Source organism: Odocoileus virginianus, chromosome 26 (assembly GCF_023699985.2).
Source record: "Odocoileus virginianus isolate 20LAN1187 ecotype Illinois chromosome 26, Ovbor_1.2, whole genome shotgun sequence".
NCBI lineage: Eukaryota > Metazoa > Chordata > Mammalia > Artiodactyla > Cervidae > Odocoileus > Odocoileus virginianus.
The window spans coordinates 6,147,477-6,165,953 of NC_069699.1; the positions used below are offsets into that span (position 1 = coordinate 6,147,477).

General features: G+C 36.7%; 1 protein-coding gene across 27 annotated transcripts in view; it reads right to left on the minus strand.

The window, feature by feature from the left end:
• The window catches only part of CLASP2 (cytoplasmic linker associated protein 2), a 172,103-nt gene that overhangs the window by 143,246 nt on the left and 10,380 nt on the right, over positions 1-18,477 (minus strand). For all 27 annotated transcript variants that reach the window (XM_070455349.1, XM_070455346.1, XM_070455364.1 and 24 more), the window contains exons 2-6: positions 17,860-17,938; positions 5,803-5,906; positions 3,960-4,051; positions 2,672-2,747; positions 1,102-1,199 (exon numbers count right to left, since the gene is read on the minus strand). In XM_070455349.1, coding sequence (XP_070311450.1) covers positions 1,102-1,199; positions 2,672-2,747; positions 3,960-4,051; positions 5,803-5,906; positions 17,860-17,938 — 449 coding nt within the window. The remainder of the gene's footprint in view (positions 1-1,101; positions 1,200-2,671; positions 2,748-3,959; positions 4,052-5,802; positions 5,907-17,859; positions 17,939-18,477) is intronic.

Consider the following 18,477-nt stretch of genomic DNA (forward strand, 5'->3'; position numbering starts at 1 on the left):
ATGCAGGTCAGGAAGCAACAGTTAGAACTGGACATGGTTAGACTGGTTAGTTAGACTGGTTCCAAATAGAAAAAGGAGTGTGTCAAGGCTGTATACTGTCATCCTGCTTATTTAACTTACATGCAGAGTACATCATGAGAAACGCTGGGCTGGAGGAAGCACAAGCTGGAATCAAGATTGCTGGGAGAAACATCAATAACCTCAGATATGTAGATACCACCACCCTTGTGGCACAAAGTGAAGAAGAACTAAAGAGCCTCTTGATGAAAGTGAAAGAGGAGAGTGAAAAAGTTGGCTTAAAGCTCAACATTCAGAAAACTAATATCATGGCATCTGGTCCCACCACTTCGTGGCAAATAGATGGAGAAACAGTGGAAACAGTGGCTGACTTTATTTTTTGGGCTCCAAAATCACTGCAGATGGTGACTGCAGCCATGAAATTAAAAGATGCTTACTCCTTGGAAGGAAAGTTATGACCAACCTAGTCAGCATATTAAGAAGCAGAGACATTACTTTGCCAACAAAGGTCCATATAGCCAAAGCTATGGTTTTTCCAGTAGTCATGGATGGATGTGAGAGTTGGACTGTAAAGAAAGCTGAGCACCAAAGAATTGATGCTTTTGAACTGTGGTGTTGGAGAAAACTCTTGAGAGTCCCTTGGACTGCAAGGAGATCCAACCAGTCCATCCTAAAGGAGATCAGTCCTGGGTGTTCATTGGAAGGACTGATGGTGAAGCTGAAACTCCAATACTTTGGCAAGTGAAGACTGAATCATTTGAAAAGACCCTTATACTAGGAAAGATTGAAGGCAGGAGGAGAAGGGGATGACAGAGGATGAGATGGTTGGATGGCATCACCGACTCAATGGACATGAGTTTGAGTAGACTCCAGGAGTTGGTGATGGACAGGGAGGCCTGGCATGCCGCAGTGGGGGGTCGTAAGGGTCAGACATGACTGAGTAACTGAACTGAATAACCTATGTATCCTTTTATATATTTTGAATATGATGACAGTCCAGAAAAATTAAACCTATTTTAAATAAGCACATGAAATTAAAACCTTTAAAACCAGTGACAAAAAAATAAATTTAGTAATACTTACCTAGCAGGGGGAATTCCTCTCTTATAAAGGTCCACTCTCACTTTCTCTCCCACATGTCTATAAATCTCCACCATAGCCAATATTGCAGCATCTCTTACCTGCCAAATAATTCAGAACTTAAAAACAAAAATACAAGATACAATAAAATACTTTACCTCAAGAAAACATTACATTCACAGACCAACTTGAAGCTCCAAGTTGGTTTTAATGCCTTTAAACCCCTGGGAGACTACATTAGGTCATTAATAAAAACCAAGAAGACCTACCAAGAAACGTCTAGAGAAACCTTGTAAAAGTTTTACAGAAATCTAAGAATCATCTAAATAAATGTGACTTTTGAAAAAGCTTCTACTTGTAATAAGATTGTGTAAAGAACTGATAATATAAATCATTATCACAGTTAACATATTTTCCTGGAATAAAACTGCCTTTTAGAAATGTGACCTGAACTCAAACAGATAATTATACACCAATGTTCACAGCATTATTATTCACAAAAGCCAAAAAGGCGAAACAACCCAAATATCTATCCATGGGTGAATAGATAAACAAGATGTAGTGTATATTATTCAGCCTTAAAAAGCAAAAGAAGGAAATCGTGACACATGCTACAACATGGATGAACCTTGAAGACATTATGCTAAGATACAGAAGGATAAATATCATATGGCTCCACATGATGACTGGTCAAATTCATATGGAGAGAAAGTAAAACATGGCTGCTGGGAAGATGGAAAATCCCTAAAGATGGCTGGTGGTGATGGCTGCACAACAATGCCAATGTATTTACTGCCAGTCAACTAACTCTACACTTAAGAATGGTTGAAATGGTAAATTTCATGTTTTGAATATTTTACCACAATGAAGAGAAAAAATAAATGCGGCCTAAACACAGGAATGTGGAAGATAGCTTTCAGTTCCTCTGCACAGCTCACTGCTGAAACGGAAATAAAGGGACAGCAGACCTCTCTACAAACCTCTACAGGAAGAGCGACGGCCTAAAAGCGGGGGAACCTAAATCAGGGTCCTTCCAAATCCCCAAGCTGTGCTGAAGAGTTAGAGTCAAGATCCAACTCCACCACAAGGGACAAGCCCCAGAGCGCATTCCTGCATTATGTCTGTAGTATCTGCGGCTCAGGGGGTGAGTTCTCCAGCAGGTGACACACCACTGGCACAAGCAGGGTTATGACTGCTGCAAAAACTACTGCTGTGCAGGAATGAAAAGGAAGCTGACAACTGTCCTCACAATTAGCTCACAGGAGGACTACAGAAGGGAATCCAGCTTCTTCGCTACTCAATCTTTCCAACTTAAGAATTATCCTTTAAGTCCCATCTATCCTTAATACTAGCCAAACAGTTAACAAACTGAAGTGACATTCTGAATAAAATATGTTCTTAATAACTAAATGTGGTGGATTTTGAAAGAAAAAAAAGAAGTGGAATCTTGATTTTACCACTCCCCTTCACCCTCTCTCTTCTTTTTTAAACATGGAATAAGAGCACTAGAAAACAAGAGGAAGCAAAAAAAACTGAATGTAAATTTAGTGCTTGAATATAAATAAAATTTTACCTGACTGTTGGAATCTCCAAACAGGATACACAAATGTGGTACCAACTTGCTGAGGATTAGTGGTTGAGCCCCAAAACTAAATATAATTTGAAAAAAAAAAAAGTAAAGAGAATTTGGTTTTAATTACACAGTAAACAAAATATTGTTATACTTTCTTGTCTGTCTTCATTAAGACAAATATGGTGGAGAGCATGAGCATACATCATTAAAACATGAAAGGTATGAGACACAAGCAAAAACTAATTCTAAACAATGTGAGATATGTAAAGTTGAATAATCATGACTGACAATGAAAACTGTCAACACATGATCCAACAGAGCAAAATGTTCAACCAATGGCACTCTTAAACCTAACAACCTATCAATCACTCAGAAAATTTGAACGTTTGTATTAAAATACTGATTTTTTTTTAAGACTCTGAGTCTCACACAAATTTGCATTCCACTAAAATAAGTAAATTTAAAGACGTTTATTTATGCTTACTAATATTTTGATGAGGTCATGGGTTGAAAGCAAACGATAAGGGAGCCAAAAACCACAAAAGCTGTGCAGACTGAACGCACTTACAAGCTCTAGATGGCAGAAGGCCCAGAGGAGTAAAGGAAATAAAACAGAGGTGTAGTTAGAGAAAAGGAAGTAACTACGGAAAAAAGTGAAAGCTCCTATATATTACCTATCTCGCTGCACAGAAAGAGAACAAATGCTTTAGTTCACAATTTCTTCAGACTGCAGCTCTGTGGCATCTACGCTGTCAGATCTCTGCATACTGTTGCCAGCTTCACTGTCTGATTACCTGGGGGGTCTTCCTCAGTCTATGATTTTGGTAACCACTTGCACTGCTCTAGAAAGCCGAGGGCCAAGTGGCAAAAGGGGCTGGGAAACTGGCTACAACAGCTAAAATACCACAAGAGTTAAAGAAAACTCCAAACTGGGTCCAGAACAGAAGGAGATTCTAAGTTCTACCAGCATATTTATTACATGACCATCTATTTCGGGCGGCAACTCTTAACATACTAAAGAGAAAAAGAGAAACTTCTCATCAGTGACTGACAATTTTTAATTAACAACATGAGGGATAACGTTCACACAAAAAAATTAGCAGATAAAGCTATCAAACAGATAAAAATTCTGGTGCCAGAGATCACTTAACAACTATTTAAAATCTGTTACTTAAAAAAATAAAAAATAAAATCTGTTACTTCTATAGCTTGCCTTAAGCTTTGTGAAATCAATACATTGTTTTTTCTAGAAAAATGAAAAACATATTCCAATAATCATAAAACTTACATGTTTAATGTTTCAATAAGACACAGACACACGCCTTCTCGAGATCGAAAATTCTTGTGCTTAAAACCAGAAGCCAACTGTTCCCAAATGTACTATTTGAAAGAAAAGTAAACATGTATAACAAAAAATTAAATTACTCATGTTATAATCTTTTATCTATTCTCAACCTTACTACCAGCCTTACTAACAACTAAATTTTCCCATGGACTGTTCATTTCTCTACAAGCTTTTTTAAGCCAAATTTGCACTGATGCTGCTCTCACCCATTTTTAATATCTTAGTCATATTTTTAATTTTGATTTTATATCTTTCACTTTAGACTTCAATTATTCTTGGAAAAATTGTTTCTAATACCTAAAAACCTTAGGCCTTCCAAGGACACATAAATTCTTCTAAGCTTTAGAAACCTTCAGTAACAATGCTACCATTATAAGCCTCGGAGTACTGTCAGCATTTAAAAGGTCCAATGTTGCCTAGCAACTAGTACAGACTGTCACAAGGAACGGGCTTCTTCAACATTTTATAATTCAGGCTGTTTTCCTTTTAACACTGGATACATGTTTCCCAATATAGAAACACATTTGGGCAAATTATTCTATTGCTACCCACCCAGTAATCTTTTTTTCTTGAAAAAGCATAGATAAACCTATACAAACAATCTAAAACAATTACATGGGTTTGTTATAAGAAGGAATTGAGCAGTGTTTTTCCAAACATACAGCCAAGTGTCCCAATCAGTCTTTTCTCCACATTTAAGAAACACCACCCTTACCATTTACTAATGTGTACATACAGACATACACAAACTCTCACACATACATACACACAAACGCCTCTTCCTGGACTCTATTTTCCATGGACTCTATATTCAATTTTTACTAATATTATTTCTCTCTGCCAAATTTTCTGGAGAGTAACTTACAAGTTTACAAGAAAAAAAAATCTTAAATGTGAATAATCTGACCTATTAACACCACGTCTGGAACACTTCTCTATACTTACGTCTATGTCCAAAGAAATAAGGATGCCCTTTAGAGCACTCATTATAACAACAGCATGTCAAAAACAAGTTAAAATTCGAATTGCTAAGCAAGCGTCAAAGAATACTCACCAAGTTATAAATAAGGACTTGCACACATATTTATATCTTTATATTCTAGGGTATTAAAAAACTGAGGAAGTCTACTTTTATAACTCAATACTCCAGATTTTTTAAATAAAATATACATAATACAATTCTTATATTGTACTTTAAATAACATGGTATCTTGTATTTTGTAAACTGATTTTTTTCCCACTAAAAGTGAGCTACTCTTTAAATATTTGTTTACATGTCAATTTATTCTTTACTCCTCTTTCAAAATACATCTGAAAGACCAATTATTCTCTACCATATTCATAAAACACAGGTACTGTCATCTAGTATATGCCTTATATAACTAGCAATCAGTTGTTACAATAAAAATTTTCTCCCTCTTTCAGTAAGGGTTGCAGAAACTCATATAACACTCACCAAACACCAATATAATTTGCAGGTAGCAAAAACCAGAAAATCCTAACAAATAATATAATCAGTACACTGTCAAATCACTGAAATCTATGAGTTAGCTTTTTGAAAAAGCTTGAGAGAAGAAAATAAGAAAAAGAAAAGCAAAAATCAAGCAGTTAAATACTGACAACTTTTCTTAAATTTCAATTTCTTTAAAGCATTAGCAATAATTCACTGTTTAAAATTCTAAGTTTAACATCCCTGGGGCTTTACTAACTTGCTGTGATTACCACCTATCTTTACTGTTAGTTAATCATCAATTAGCAAAATCTGAACTTTAAAATGTAGGCCTACCATAGGTGGTGCTACTTGATCCATTAACTTCAGTATCAGAGTCTGAGCTTCATCTCGAACCTTGTCTTTGGCATCTCCCATTCTGTCTACTAAAGCTACAATAACTAGAGAAATAAAGAGAGGAAAGAATAAATATTTATAATTCATCTCCATTTATAAACTGTACTTTATAAAATTACAGACATCAATTATTTCCATAACAAAAAGTTATGAAGCAAACTGTTTCAAGTTCTCTATCCATGAGTCCAGTCAAAAATAACCGAGAAGCAAAGTTTCATAAGAATACATATGGTATGATATTCACTTAATAATGTTCAAAAAACAGGCAACTCTTACTATTATTCTGTCTAGAGATTCATATAGATGGTAAAGCTCTACAGAACAGCAAGGGAATGGTTATCCCAAGGTCATGACAATAGTCACCTCTGGTAGATAGTGGGAGGTGTCAACAGGAAATGCAGAAAGCACTTATAAGGAACTGGTAGAGTTCTAGTTTTCTGTCCTGGGCATAGGCAGGTGTTGGTTTTAGAATTATTCCTTAAATGCTTGATATGTATTCTAGATGTACAATGTATTACTCAAATGACAAAAACAAAGCCTGGTCCATGAGACTGAGGTCCTTCTCTGGCACTAATCCATGAAAGACAGCTGGAAAGGCAGGCTAGAGAGTTTTCATAGAACAGGCTTCCATACCTATAAATCAACAAAGCACCTTGAAGAAATGATACGTGTTGGGGGTTGGGAAGGAGCAAATGGGAGGGCGGCTAGAACTGAAGTGATGGGCTATAAACTCAGCCCGTAGGGTAAAAACACCTCATAGTCAAAATTATCTTTCTGTAATCCCTTAAGACACCACTATCACTGAGTGTAGTGATATCAGGTGTGTGACCAAGCTACTTAATCTTGTGGTCTTTATCTCCTCAACCCTTAAATGTCTAGAGCAGGACTCACCTCAGATTACTGAGATACATGTAAACAACTTAGAAAGTGAAGGACACTGGGTAAACATTAAATGGGTCACCTACTGCTCCCATCAGCCAACAGGTTCAAAAGCATGGATATTAACTTCTTTTGCTTTTCCTTTGATCTTACAGCAACAGGCTTCCTTTTGCTGAGGCAATAGAGGCTGAGGCCTAATTACTCTGGTTATTGACAGACATACAATTAAATGTGTAGGTAATATGATGCCAACGTATTCTACAATGTAACACTGTCTACACTGTAACAATCAGAACTGATATAATAATGATCAACAACGTTTAACACATCCTTTTTGGAAAGAAATGAAAAGCCAACCATGCAAAATGGAATGATCATCCAAAAATCTAACCTTAATCAAGGAAATGATTATTTAAGAAAACAAAAGCTTTTCCATAAAAAAAAATCATAAGCCTAATCATGAGGCAACTGAAGTATCTGTCAGCTGAAACAATATAAATCCTTCTCATCTTTTTTTTGTTTTTTATTTTTTTCTTATTTACTTATTTGGCTGTGCTGGGTCTTAGTTGTGGCATGCAGAATCTTTAGTTGTTGCATGGAGCATTTAGTTCCCTGACCAGGGATCGAACCTGGGTCCCCTGCATTGGGAGGGCAGAGTCCTAGCCAGTGGGCCACTACGGAAGCCCCAATTCTTCTCATCATGCTTAGATACATATTGTTCACACTAGAGAAGTTCTCCCACATCTATAGAACTGGCTATTGTGGGACTCTGGTTCTGACACCTTCAGACAGAGACAAAACAAAACACTTAATAAATGTTAGATATTATCACGTACTATAGCAAGGAGAGATAGAAAAGCCTTCCTCAGTGATCAATGCAAAGAAATGGAGGAAAACAATAGAATGGGAAAGACTAGAGATCTCTTCAAGAAAACTAGAGATACTAAGGGAACATTTCATGGAAAGATGGGCTCAGTAAAGGACAGAAATGGTATGGGCCTGACAGAAGCAGAAGATATTAAGAGGAGGTGTCAACAATACACAAAAGAACTGTACAAAAAAGATCTTCACAACCCAGATAATCACAGTGGTGTGATCACTACCTAGAGCCAGATATCCTGGAATGTGAAGTCAAGTGGGCCTTAGGAAGCATCACTACGAACAAAACTAAGGGGGTGATGGCATTCCAGCTGAGCTATTTCAAATCCTAAAAGATGATGTTATGAAAGTGCCGCACTCGATATGTCAGCAAATTTGGAAAACTCAGCAGTGGCCACAGGATTGGAAAAGGTCAGTTTTCATTCCAATCACAAAGAAAGGCAATGCCAAAGAATGCTCAAACTACTGCACAATTGCACTCATCTCACACACTAGTAAAGTGATGCTCAAAATTCTCCAAGGCAGTCTTCAGCAACACGTGAACCATGAACTTCCAGATGTTCAAGCTGGTTTTAGAAAAGGCAGAGGAACCAGAGATCAAGCTGCCAACATCCTCTGGATCATCAAAAAAGCAAGACAGTCCCAGAAAACCATCTATTTCTGCTTTACTGACTATGCCAAAGCCTTTGACTGTGGGGATCACAATAAACTGGAAAATTCTTCAAGAGATGAGAATACCAGACCACCTGACCTGCCTCTTGAGAAACCTATATGCAGGTCAGGAAGCAACAGTTAGAACTGGACATGGAACAACAGACTGGTTCCAAATAGGAAAAGGGGTACATCAAGACTGTATATTGTCACAGCTTATTTAACTTATATGTAGAGAACATCATGAGAAACACTGGGCTGGAGGAAGCACAAGCCGGAATCAAGATTGCCAGGTGAAATATCAATAACCTCAGAAATGCAGATGACACCACCCTTATGGCAGAAAGTGAAGAAGAACCTCTTGATGAAAGTGAAAGAGGAGAGTGAAAAAGTTGGCTTAAAGCTCAACATTCAGAAAACTAAGATCATGGCATCTGGTCCCACCACTTCATGGCAAAGATGGGGAAACAGTGGAAATAGTAGTTGACTTTATTTTTCTGGGCTCCAGAATCACTGCAGATGGTGACTGCAGCCATGAAATTAAAAGATGCTTACTCCTTAGAAGGAAAGTTAGACCAATGTAGACAACACATTAAAAAGCAGAGATATTACTTTGTCAACAAAGGTCCATCTAGTCAAGGCTATGGTTTTTCCAGCAGTCATGTATGGATGTGAGAGCTGGACTATAAAGAAAGCTGAGTGCCAAAGAATTGATACTTTTGAACTGTGGTGTTGTAGAAGACTCTTGAGAGTCCCTTGGACTGCAAGGAGATCCAACCAGTCCATCCTAAAGGAGATCAGTCTTGGGTATTCATTGGAGGGACTGATGTTGAAGTTGAAACCCCAATACTTTGGCCACCTGATGCAAAGAGCTGACTCATTGGAAAAGACCCTGATGCTGGGAAAGACTGAGGGCAGGAGAAGGAGTTGACAGAGGATGAGATGGTAGGATGGCATCACCGACTCAGTGGACATGAATTTGGGTAAACTCCAGGAGTTGGTGATGGACAAGGAGACCTGGTGTGTTGCAGCTCATGGGGTTGCAAAGAGTCGGACACAACTGAGCAACTGAACTGAACTGAAGCACTGAATTATCCCATTTAATCTTCATAACAACCCTATGAAATAGAGTAGGTCCACTGGATGAAGAAGGTCCAGAGGCATTTTAAATACCTGGATCAAGATCACACAATTAGCAAGTAGTGAAAACCAGGATTTAAGTAATCTGTTAAGGAGAACTCAAAAGCTTTACAGACAAGCAAAAGCTGAGAGAATTCAGCACCACCAAACCAGCTCTTCAACAAATGCTAAAGGATCTTTTCTAGACAGGAAACACAGAAAGGTTGTATAAACGCGAACCCCAAACAACAAAGTAAATGGCAATGGGACCATACCTATCAATAATTACCTTAAATGTAAATGGGTTGAATGCCCCAACCAAAAGACAAAGACTGGCTGAATGGATACAAAAACAAGACCCCTATATATGCTGTCTACAAGAGACCCACCTCAAAACAAGGGACACACACAGACTAAAAGTGAAGGGCTGGGAAAAAAATATTCCACGCAAACGGAGACCAAAAGAAAGCAGGAGTCGCAATACTCATATCAGATAAAATAGACTTTCAAATAAAGGCTGTGAAAAGAGACAAAGAAGGACACTACATAATGATCAAAGGATCAATCCAAGAAGAAGATATAACAATTATAAATATATATGCACCCAACATAGGAGCACCGCAATATGTAAGGCAAACGCTAACGAGTATGAAAGAGGAAATTAACAGTAACACAATAATAGTGGGAGACTTTAATACCCCACTCACAACTATGGACAGATCAACTAAACAGAAAATTAACAAGGAAACACAAACTTTAAAGGACACAATGGACCAGCTAGACCTTATTGACATCTATAGGACGTTTCACCCCAAAACAATCAACTTCACCTTTTTCTCAAGTGCACACGGAACCTTCTCCAGAATAGATCACATCCTGGGCCATAAATCTAGTCTTGGTAAATTCAAAAAAATTGAAATCATTCCAGTCATCTTTTCTGACCACAGTGCAGTAAGATTAGATCTCAATTACAGGAAAAAAATTATTAAAAATTCAAACATGTGGAGGCTAAACAACACACTTCTGAATAACCAACAAATCATAGAAGAAATCAAAAGAGAAATCAAAATATGCATAGAAATGAATGAAAATGAAAACACAACAACCCAAAACCTATGGGACACTGTAAAAGCAGTGCTAAGGGGAAGATTCATAGCATTACAGGTCTACCTCAAGAAACAAGAAAAAAGTCAAATAAATAACCTAACTCTAGACCTAAAGCAACTAGAGAAGGAAGAAATGAAGAACCTCAGAGTTAGTAGAAGGAAAGAAATCTTAAAAATTAGGGCAGAAATAAGTGCAAAAGAAACTAAAGAGACCATAGCAAAAATCAACAAAGCTAAAAGCTGGTTTTTTGAAAAAATAAACAAAATTGACAAACCTTAGCAAGACTCATTAAGAAACAAAGGGAAAAGAACCAAATTAACAAAATTAGAAATGAAAATGGAGAGATCACAACAGACAACACTGAAATACAAAGGATCATAAGAGACTACTACCAGCAGCTCTATGCCAATAAAATGGACAACTTGGAAGAAATGGACAAGTTCTTAGAGAAGTATAACTTTCCAAAACTGAACCAGGAAGAAATAGAAGATCTTAACAAACCCATCACAAGCAAGGAAATCGAAACTGTAATCAGAAATCTTCCAGCAAACAAAAGCCCAGGACCAGATGGCTTCACAGCTGAATTCTACCAAAAATTTAGAGAAGAGCTAACACCTATCTTACTCAAACTCTTCCAGAAAATTGCAGAAGAAGGTAAACTTCCAAACTCATTCTATGAGGCCACCATCACCCTAATTCCAAAACCAGACAAAGATGCCACAAAAAAAACCCCAAAAAACTACAGGCCAATATCACTGATGAACATAGATGCAAAAATCCTTAACAAAATTCTAGCAAACAGAATCCAACAACATATTAAAAAAAATCATACACCATGACCAAGTGGGCTTTATCCCAGGAATGCAAGGATTCTTTAATATCTGCAAATCAATGTGATACACCACATTAACAAACTGAAAGATAAAAACCATATGATTATCTCAATAGATGCAGAAAAAGCCTTTGACAAAATTCAACATCCATTTATGATTAAAACTCTCCAGAAAGCAGGAATAGAAGGAACATACCTCAACATAATAAAAGCTATATATGACAAACCCACAGCAAGCATTACCCTCAATAGTGAAAAATTGAAAGCATTTCCCCTAAAATCAGGAACAAGACAAGGCTGCCCACTCTCACCACTCCTATTCAACATAGTTTTGGAAGTGTTGGCCACAGCAATCAGGGCAGAAAAAGAAGTAAAAGGAATCCAGATAGGAAAAGAAGAAGTGAAACTCTCTCTGTTTGCAGATGACATGATCCTCTACATAGAAAACCCTAAAGACTCTACCAGAAACTACTAGAGCTAATCAATGAATATAGTAAAGTTGCAGGATATAAAATTAACACACAGAAATCCCTTGCATTCCTACACACTGAGAAAACAGAAAGAGAAATTAAGGAAACAATACCATTCACCATTGCAACAAAAAGAATAAAATACTTAGGAGTATATCTACCTAAAGAAACAAAAGACCTATACATAGAAAACTATAAATCACTGATGAAAGAAATCAAAGAGGACACAAACAGATGGAGAAATATACCATGTTCATGGATTGGAAGAATCAATATTGTCAAAATGGCTATACTACCCAAAGCAATCTATAGATACAATGCAATCCCTATCAAGCTACTAATGGTATTTTTCACAGAACTAGAACAAATAATTTCACAATTTGTATGGAAATACAAAAAAACCTCGAATAGCTAAAGTAATCTTGAGAAAGAAGAATGGAACTGGAGGAATCAACCTGCCTGACTTCAGACTATACTACAAAGCCACAGTCATCAAGACAGTATGGTACCGGCACAAAGACAGAAATATAGATCAATGGAACAGAATAGAAAGCCCAGAGATAAATCCACGAACCTATGGTCACCTTATCTTCAACAAAGGAGGCAAGGATATACAATGGAAAAAAGACAACCTCTTTAACAAGTGGTGCTGGGAAAACTGGTCAACCACCTGTAAAAGAATGAAACTAGAACACTTTCTAACACCATACACAAAAATAAACTCAAAATGGATTAAAGATCTAAATGTAAGACCAGAAACTTATTATAAAACTCCTATAGGAGAACATAGGCAAAACACTCTCCAACATAAATCACAGCAGGATCCTCTATGACCCACATCCCAGAATTTTAGAAACAAAAGCAAAAATAAACAAATGGGACCTAATGAAACTTAAAAGCTTTTGCACAACAAAGGAATCTATAAGCAAGGTGAAAAGACAGCCCTCAGATTGGGAGAAAATAATAGCAAACGAAGCAACAGACAAAGGATTAATCTCAAAAATATACAAGCAACTCCTCCAGCTCAACTCCAGAAAAATAAATGATCCAATCAAAAAATGGGCCAAAGAACTAAACAGACATTTCTCCAAGGAAGACATACAGATGGCTAACAAACACATGAAAAGATGCTCAACATCACTCATTATCAGAGAAATGCAAATCAAAACCACAATGAGGTACCATTACAAGCCAGTCAGGATGGCTACTATCCAAAAGTCTACAAGCAACAAATGCTGGAGAGGGTGTGGAGAAAAGGGAACCCTCTTACACTGTTGGTGGGAATGCAAACTGGTACAGCCGCTATGGAAAACAGTGTGGAGATTTCTTAAAAAACTGGAAATAGAACTGTCATATGACCCAGCAATCCCACTTCTGGGCATACACACCAAGGAAACCAGATCTGAAAGAGACACGTGCACCCCAATGTTCATCGCAGCACTGTTTATAATAGCCAGGACATGGAAGCAACCTAGATGCCCATCAGCAGACGGATGGATAAGGAAGCTGTGGTACATATACACCATGGAATATTACTCAGCCATTAAAAAGAATTCATTTGAATCAGTTCTAATGAGATGGATGAAACTGGAGCCCATTATACAGAGTGAAGTAAGCCAGAAAGATAAAGACCATTACAGTATACTAACACATATATATGGAATTTAGAAAGATGGTAACGATAACCCTATATGCAAAACAGAAAAAGAGACACAGATGTACGAAACAGACTTTTGGACTCTGTGGGAGAGGGCGAGGGTGGGATGTTTCAAGAGAACAGCATCGAAACATGTATATTATCTAGGGTGAAACAGATCACCAGCCCAGGTTGGATGCATGAGACAAGTGCTTGGACCTGGTGCACTGGGAAGACCCAAAGGGATCGGGATGGGGAATACATGTATATCCATGGCCGATTCATGTCAATGTATGACAAAAACGACTACAATATTGTAAAGTAATTATCCTCCAACTAATGAAAAATTTTTAAAAAAAGTAATCTGCTAGACCATGGTCATAAATAATTCCATTTATTTGTACCTGAGGTGTTGGGTGGGTGGGTGTGTGTATTAACCACATAACAATAATGGGAAAATAAATAAAAATAGACACTTTATTCCTGAGTTTAACTCCAAAAAGAAAATAAAGGCACTTTCCTGGTGGTCCAGTGGTTAAGACTACTTGTTTACACTGCAGGGTTCTATGTTTGGTAGGAAAACTGAGATCTCCTAAACTGCAGTCGAAAAAAAAATTTGATCCAAACAGGAGCTCACTTCAATTTAAAAACTAAAATTTATAAAATATAAACAACAAAATCAAAAAACTTCACACTACATAAACTTCAGACTTACAGCTATTAACAAAATTTCATAAATTTTTTCCACTAGAATCCCTTTTTAACATATACACTCTTGGAGTCAAATAGAACAAGATTTATTTCTAGCTCTACTGGTTATTTAATTACATAAGATAGTAAACTTCTCTTAGTTCAGATTTTCTTGTCTGTAAAATAAGGAGGGATCCAGGTCTATACCTCACATGGCGAGTGAGAGAATATGTAAAACTGGTAAAAAAGCACCTGTGCCAAGATCATAATAAGCATTCAGAAGGGTTAGCACTGTTCCTTACAGATCTGTATATAATGACCACCAAATTATTTATTATTCAACATGATGAACATGCAACCAATAATCACTGGGAATCCAAAACAGAGCTTTTCACTCTGTAAACTCTCAAAAAGAATTTGTTAAACAAATAAATATATCTGTCATAGACTGGAATTTGGACAGTGAAACATGGAAGGAGTTAGTATATTTTATTAGGAAGTATAAACATGGAAGCATAGCTGTTAGTATATTTTATTCTCTTAGCATTATGTAAGATGCAAACTATTTACAAGATGCAAAACTGAGGACCATGTACCCTGACTGTTCTAATACTTTCTACAATATCATTTTGGATTAAAACTTATGTTTAAGATTTGTAAATATCTTTAGGTATCTTTACTGGATTTTGTTTCATAAAGTTCCCTGACAGTTCAGTGGTCAGGGCTCCCTGCTTCCACTGCCAAGGGACCAGGTTCCATCCCCAGCCGGGGAACGAAGATCCGGCCACCTGCATGGCCAAGGGTGGGAGTGGTGGGCAGGGGACAGACAAAAAACAACCGAGGTGGGTGATGGGTGTTACACTGTGTTTTGGGGAGGCTTGAACATTTAATTTTTCCATAAAACATCTAGTCACAAAAGAAAATGTAAATATATTAATGAAATACATTAATAGAGTCCATACTCTTTTTGGTACTAAAACTGACCATGGATCCCAATTTTCCTAAAACTTTACTATTAATATAAAAAGATTAAAAATATCTATAACAATAGTTAATAACTGAAGTGTATCAAAAGAAAAACAGTACCACTCATATCAAGTTACATATACCTAAAAGGTTACATTATCAAAAAAACCTCCAGCACATAACTTAATTCAATTTCCTTTCAAAGAAAGGCTTCTAAAATGGTTTGGCTAAGATTTACGACAGAGTAAAACAAGAAAGTGTTAGTCGCTTAGTCATGTTCGACGTGGACTTCTCCAGGCAAGAATAGTGCAGTGGGTAGTCGTTCTCTTCTCAAGGGGCTCTTCCCAACCCGGGGATCGAACCCAGGTCTCCTTCACTGCAGGCAGATTCTTTACGTCAACTCCTGGGATTCTTAGTCTAGTACTATATCTCTTTAAGAGCACAAGATACACCGCAGCCTATTTTGTAGAGGTAATTTGTCACACAAATTAGAAATAATTATTTGAGGATAATCTTTCCTTTATGTAAAGAAGAGAAGCCCAGTAAATGGATAAAAAGTGGACATTCAATAAATGGTAGCAAAACTGTGATGAAATATTCCTATTATATCACACTGACTCTCAAGTAATAACGAGCTCAAGTCAGTAAGAACAATAATGAACACTTAGGGTTTAAAGCAAAAACAACACTAACAGTAAATGCACAAGGGGTAAACAAAAAGAGTAAGAGATTAACATGTAAAAGCTACACATAAAAGCTACACATGTAAGACTATGCAGATATGTGGGAAATATATACAAAAAACAAAAACAATGTAATTAATTAATTTTTAAGGGTATAGAAGCATGAAGTAAAGAAAAATTCAGTACTGGGTGAAATTAATCTGCAAAGCTCCCAGATACTGAAATCAGAAGTAAATCATTAAAAAAGAAAGGAAGGACCCGGAAGAAGAGAGGATTTGAAAAAGAAATAACAGCATAGCAGAGGCATAAACAAGCTAAGCCAGAACTAACAATAGTGAGCAAGTTTTTGATTAACAAAAGTGGAGAGCATTACTGACGATCACAGATAAATAAGGCTGCTGAGGTGGAGAAGAGTCATATGGGCTGAGAAGACTGAAACTCCAAGGATGGCAAAGTCAGAAGTAAGCTTTGAAAACAGGACAGTCCTGGGAGGCAGCAAATGAGGATTCTGGTCCTAATACTTCCACAGTACCTAAATTAAAGCAGTCAGCACATACGTCAAACTCCATCTGGTTATGTGTGAGAAATAAGTGAGATATGGAATACCTAGAATTACTCTGAACCCTGAAATACTGTCTGCAACAACTTATAGGGCAGGGTTGGTCACAAGTTCAGATGCCTACAGTCAAGGAGGTACCAGAAACACCAAAAATGAACCAGATCTGAGAGTTGCAGTATTCCAACCTCTGTGTATTATAACCAAAATTCCAGTTACGAGGAGTTAAGAGGAGACGGGAGGAACTAAGGACTGGAAAGCTCATGACCCAGACAGAGAGGAAGCCACAGCAGAGCTTCTGCCGGTGTTCATGTGCGGGAATGGAAGGGAGACCAGGGTTGCTGTGCTGGCCTTTTTCAAGTCAAGCTGCAAATATGAATTTTTATGTAAAATGTCCTACATGTTAATTCAAAATACTTTAAGATAAAACATAAGCAAGTAACACATGTTAACAGCTATCATAGGATTTTAATCAGGAGACTGACAGTTTCAAAAATCATCTTTTCAGAAGCCATTCATACAAAGATTGAATAGGAACAGGTATTGATTAAAAAGGAAATAATATAGATAGGGACAGTTACTAAGATACTGTTGAAAGGAGAGGAAGTAAAAATAAAGGCATAAATTGGCAGAATTGAGTAGCATACTGAACATGAAGCTGACAAAAGATAATTTGAAAATAAGAGTGATGATACACCGTGAGGCATTAACTGAATCCATAAAAGAAATCACAAACATCTGAGGTTACCCTTAAATACATTTCTATATAACAGGACCAAATCCACTCATTGAAGCACTCCAAAAGGCACACGAAGGGCGCTTAGGTTGCGAAGGTAAGTCAAAGCCCACTCTGCCATCTAACTACTACACACAAGCGTGACCCCAGCACAGCACTCGACTGCAAACGCTCCAGAAGTGCTGCTCAGAGTATGGCCGGTAGCCCAGGGCCAGTCTACAAACATCTTGAGGTCAAGACAGTCAGTTTTTCCAAAACAAGGTTTGGAAACAATGTGACCAAAGTAAATTTTACATTTGTTGATGTTCACAATAAAAAATTGAGCCTTGTATTTTTTTTTTCATTTAGTTGTGCTCTAATTTTTTTGTATTGTATCTTATAAAATACTGGTCTGCAACAGACTAGCAATCAAAAAACTAGTCCTTCACCACAGATAGGGCTGAAAAGTGATGCTGCAAATTATGTTATAAATTATTAATGTTACAAAAAAGTAAAAGACACAGTAAAAAAATTTGAGCTATGAAGTAAAAATCTGTTAGATGTATATTCAGTAATTTTTTTGCTTTTGTTTTTGTCTTAAAGGAAACATATTTATTTAAATAGGCTTAAAATCTTTTATGTCAAAAAAAATCTTTTATATCTCAGCAAATTAAAATGCTAAGTAGTGGATCTCTGAGTTGTATACAATTACATTTGTGCATTTACAGAGAACTAATTCTGTTAAAAAAAAAAAGAACTATGAAAAAGTCAGTGTGTCAAGCACTACAATAATTTGTAAATAAAATTAACTTACCCATTGCTACATAGGACTTAAATCGTGTTGATAATCTGTCCACAAAGGCACTTAAAATTTCCAATCCCATTAATGACACCTATAGAAAGAAATTTTAATGAATACAAATTACAGATGCATATTATAATAACAATATGTAACTGTGACATAAAGTTCTTCATTTATTACCAAGTTTAAAAAAAAGACACTGAAATGTTCAGGGTGAACAGTCATGAGGTTAGGGCACACTCTTCTTAAATAGCCAGTAACAATAATAATATGCAAATGCAGGAAGATAGTGATACAGCCTATTTGGCAAAATATTAATTATTGGTGAATTAGGTAAAGGGTACACAGGAGTTCACAGACTATACCTGCAACTTTCCTGTAATGTTGAAATGTTTCTTAAATGAAACATTTAAGCAAAACAGCACATTTAATTACAGAGGAATTCCAGCTTCTGTCTAGGATGAAGAAACTGGAAAAAATTATCACTCCCACTGTAAACAAGAAAAAGCCAAATAATCTACAAAACTGTAATTATTATTGAATCCATTTAGAAAGTTATGGTTGTAGAATAATCATCTAGCTTGAAATCTTAAGGAAAGACAGATGCCAAGGAGAGATATGAGACATAAG